Here is a 4,845-nt window from a genome sequence, read left to right on the forward strand (position 1 = left end):
CCTATCTTGCTGGCTTCTTGCGATATCGGCCTGTAGTACTTCAAATAACTCATCATCGAATATAACATCATTGATGTTCTCCATTATAATTGTAACTTCAGCATAGTTTCCTTAAACGGTATATATACCTACTTTCCTACTGATTAGCATATCCTGCTGATTAGGATATCCTGTTTACAACAGCGGATGTTGCTTCCTGTTCCCGCCATTTACGTTTCCTGCTGATTAGAATTTACCGGATGCTGCTTCCTGTTGACGTGACCGGACGCTGCTTCCTGTTGATGTGAACGGATGTTAGTTTCCTGTTAACGACCGGACGCTGTTTCCTGCTGATTAGAATTTACCGGATGCTGCTTCCTGCCGATGACCGGATGTTGCTTCCTGTTCCCGCCATTTACGTTTCCTGCTGATTAGAATTTACCGGATGCTGCTTCCTGTTGACGTGACCGGATGCTGCTTCCTGTTCCCGCCATTTACACTTCCTACCAATTAGGATGTTTCTAGGAGGGATGTTTAATATATAAGAGTGAGTATGCGTATGTTTATGCATATACAGATTGACATACATACATCGAACATCACAACAATGAATGCTGATTTGCTGAAAATTAACAGTAGCGGAAATGCAGTGGAAAGAACTATCATTAAACGTGGAGATATGGAAGTAGGCAAAATTTATGAAATCGAACGAATGAAGGCGATAATCAGTTCCTATGGACGTGGAATAGTGTGCGAAATTGTCGATAATATTTCTATTTTCCTTCCTCAGCGCATGGTGCGAGAAATGGACGATGAAATGGTCGATCGATTAAATAAAGTAAAGCTGGGAGTGGTGATGAATGGACTATCTACCAATAATGCATTGAAATTAGTAGAAATAAAATAATATATTTTTGAAAATAAAGTTTAATGTGATATATGTTGTTATTTATTTCCCGCTAAAAACGTTAATGACGTTGACGAGTGTTTAGGTATAAAAGTAGCTTGAGTGGCGATCGGCGTTCAGTCGCATGTCTAAGTGCATACGGGTGGTGTAACGATATATATTTGAAAATGTCCTCGATTATTGAAAATATCAACGCATCGCTCCAAATGGTTGAGCATTTTTACAAACACTATAATCCGAGTGATGCAGACAAAATTCTAAAGTTTATCAATATTATCAACATTAATATCAAGCATATCAAACTTGCGTTAGGAGGTGCAATATCGATTGGAGATAAACGACATCTTGCGGCGGTAGCTGGTAAAATGGAGCGCTACAAGTTGCTGATCAGTGAAATGGGTAAACCTATAACCGGCACATCGCTTGAGGAAGAAAAGAAAAATGTAGAGTGGAGGGATTTGACTACAGCCTTCAAGTCGAGGGTGAGCACCGGCATTATTATCAATTTAGGACATAAAACGCTAGGCACATTTTTCCATGATTGTTTTCAAATATTTTCAAAGAAAATCAAGGATATATTTAGTCAATACAACCATCCGCTAAAATTAAATTTTGAGTTTTGTGCCGAATTTGTTAAACCTGTCCCAAACAACGACCAAGATTTAGTATCTAGAGAATTTACTTTCTTAACCAAAAATTTTACTATTTTAAGTTGTAATTTAGAAGAACAAAACTTAAAGCAACTGTTTAATTGTAACGTCGTAGATTATTTAATGCGGCGTCTGCTTGATTTTGAAGAACAGGAAAGTGGTTGGGCCTTATCTAAGATTATTTCGTTAAGTGTGAATGCCAATAGTGCGACTCTAATAAGAGCGTCATCCTACATCGAGTTGCCTAATGAAATCAAGTCGAAGCAGGCGGTCATCAACGTTAAAAACAACGATGAGGCTTGTTTCGGATGGGCCCTATCTTCAGCGCTTTTCCCCTTGTCAAAACATTCCGATCGTGTTTCCTCATATCCCTATTATGCTCAAATCTTAAATTTCGAAAACATCACTTTTCCAATGACCCTTGAACAAATTCCTAAATTTGAGAAACAAAATCCCAACTTATCTCTTAACATTTATGGTCTCATCCGAAAATCTGTTTCGAATTACATCACGGCTCCTTTGTATTTAACCTCTGATAAAAAAGAACGTCATGTAAATTTGCTAATGATACAAGACGATTACGAAATCGAAGGTAACGTTGATCGTATCGTTGATGATCATCGCAGTGATGTGGCTGTAAAATTTCACTTTTGCTGGATAAAAGATTTATCCAGATTGGCGCATTCACAATTAACGAAGAATCACAAAAAACTATTCATATGTGATAGGTGCCTCCACTATTTTAATTCTGAAACCAAATTGAGCAAACATGAAATAGATTGTAAGCAGATGAATAAATGTAGATTAAATACACCAAAGCCCGGCACGACGGTTAATTTTAAAGACTATCAATTTAAACAGACCGCTCCTTTCATCATGTATTGCGACTTGGAATGTTTAGTTCAAGAATATCAGGAAGATGAGACGCGCAACACGGTTAAATATAAAGAGCATAATGTGTGCAGCATTGCATATTATCTTCATTGTACATTTGACAATTCTTTATCAAAACTTCAAATAAAGAGAGGTGAGGACTGTATTAATTGGTTTACAAGCGAATTAGTCAAAATTGCAGGCAACTTACAACAATATTTTGATACTCCAATGCCAATGAAACCCTTAACCGATATAGAAATGCTGGCATATAATGCAGCTACTCATTGTCATATTTGCGAAAGCCCAATATTGGAGGGGGAGGTCAAGGTCAGGGATCACTCTCACTTCGGGACCGGAAATTGGAGGGGGGCGGCCCACCAGAAGTGTAATCTTCAATATAAGGCCCCCCACATGATTCCAATATTCTTTCATAATTTCAGCGGATATGATAGCCATTTTATTATAAAAAATATCGCTCAAGCTATTCCAGGCAGAGTTACGCTACTTCCTAAAAATAAAGAACGTTACATATCGTTTACCAAATATATGAAAGACACGGACATACAATTCAGATTTGTAGATTCATATCGTTTTATGAACGAATCATTAGACAAGTTATCTTCATATTTGAAATTTGACGATTTTAAAATTTTACGCAGCACGTTAAACCATTTAAGCGAGGAGCAATTAAAGTTGCTTATCAGAAAAGGCGTTTATCCATATGAATATATGAATGAGTGGGCGAAATTCGAAGAAACATCACTTCCAGCAAAAGAGAAATTTTATAGCAAGTTATCTCAAACGGACATTCCTGAATCAGAATACATGCATGCGCAAAACGTTTGGCGGAAATTCAACATTCAAAATTTAGGTCAATACAGCGATCTTTATTTGATAACGGATGTGCTTTTGCTAAGCGATGTATTTACGAATTTTCGCGAAAAATGCATTACAACGCATAAGCTAGAACCTGCATTCTTTTTTACTGCTCCGGGGTATACATGGCAATGCATGCTTTACTATACAAAAGTGAAATTAGACCTTTTGTCTGATATAGATATGATACTATTCATGGAAAAGGGTATAAGAGGTGGGATAACACAGTGTTGTACGAAATATAGTAAAGCAAACAATAAATATATGGAAAATTATGATGCGAGGAAACCTTCATCTCACATCCTTTACACGGATATGGTGAATTTGTATGGTTGGGCTCAAAGCCAATGTCTACCCCAAAATAATTTTAAATGGCTTAGCGAATCAAAAATAAAATCATTAACAACCGAAACCATAATGAAACTACCTGATGACGCAAATGAAGGTCTAATATTAGAGGTAGATTTAACATATCCGCAGCATTTGCATAATCGACATAAGTACATACCATTTTGCGTTGAACATAGTAAACCTCCTGGTGGTAAACATGTGAAACTGCTCGCAACCTTAACATCTAAATCCAAATACGTGATTCACTATCGTAATTTAAAACAGTGTCTGCAAGCAGGACTTGTGCTTGAAAAAATCCATCGCGCGATAAGCTTCAACCAGTCTCGTTGGCTTAAACCGTATATAGATTTGAATACAAGGTTGCGAGCACGAGCTAGTAATCCGTTTGAAAAAAATTTATATAAATTGCTAAACAATGCTAATTTCGGAAAGACGATGGAGAACGTGAGAAACCATCGAAATATAAAACTCGTTACTCGTTGGAATGGCAGATATGGAGCCAATTATTACCTTTCCCAGCCTAATTTTTGCAGTAGGGAAATTTTTGATGAAGAATTGATGGCTATCGAGCTATCTAAGGTGGAAATTATGATGAATAAACCACTCTATGTGGGAATGGCTATTCTCGATATTTCTAAAACCTTAATGTATGATTTTCACTATAATTTTATGCAGCGGCAATTTGATGATGATTGCATGAAACTCTTGTACATGGATACCGATAGCCTCGTATATGAGTTAATGTGTGATGACGTGTATGATCTGATTCGAAACAATATCGAGCGATTTGACACGTCTGATTTTGTTGAAAACAATGAATTTAACATCCCCAGATGTAATGCTAAGGTGATCGGTTTAATGAAAGATGAAATGAGCGGTAAAGTGATAACCGAGTGGGTGGCCTTGGCATCAAAAATGTATAGCTTTAGGACTAGGGATTGTGATGTTAAGAAATTGAAAGGTGTAAAGACTAATATTGTAAAGAATAGAATAACTTTTAATGATTATTTAAAGTGTTTAAAGAACCAGGACGTTAAAATCGTTTCCCAAAGCAGCATAATTTCAAAAAACCATAAAGTGTATAGCGTAGAGCAAACTAAAATTGCTTTATACAATAACGATGATAAGAGATATACACTACCTAATCAGATCGATACGCTGCCTTGGGGACATTTTAACATTCCCATTCAAATGGAATTAGAATAA

The 4,845-nt window shown here is 36.6% G+C and overlaps 1 protein-coding gene across 1 annotated transcript; it reads left to right on the forward strand.

The window, feature by feature from the left end:
* Window positions 1–1,053: 1,053 nt before the first annotated feature.
* Window positions 1,054–4,845, forward strand: LOC116169127. The gene has a single exon (XM_031485154.1). It carries the CDS (start codon window positions 1,054–1,056, stop codon window positions 4,843–4,845), a length of 3,792 nt encoding a protein of 1,263 aa, XP_031341014.1.

This window comes from Photinus pyralis, unplaced genomic scaffold (genome assembly GCF_008802855.1).
Source record: "Photinus pyralis isolate 1611_PpyrPB1 unplaced genomic scaffold, Ppyr1.3 Ppyr1.4_LG4, whole genome shotgun sequence".
NCBI lineage: Eukaryota > Metazoa > Arthropoda > Insecta > Coleoptera > Lampyridae > Photinus > Photinus pyralis.

Bases quoted from the DNA above. Each gene is read 5' to 3' on its own strand.
- LOC116169127 (XM_031485154.1), top strand. From the start codon at position 1,054: ATGTCCTCGATTATTGAAAATATCAACGCATCGCTCCAAATGGTTGAG.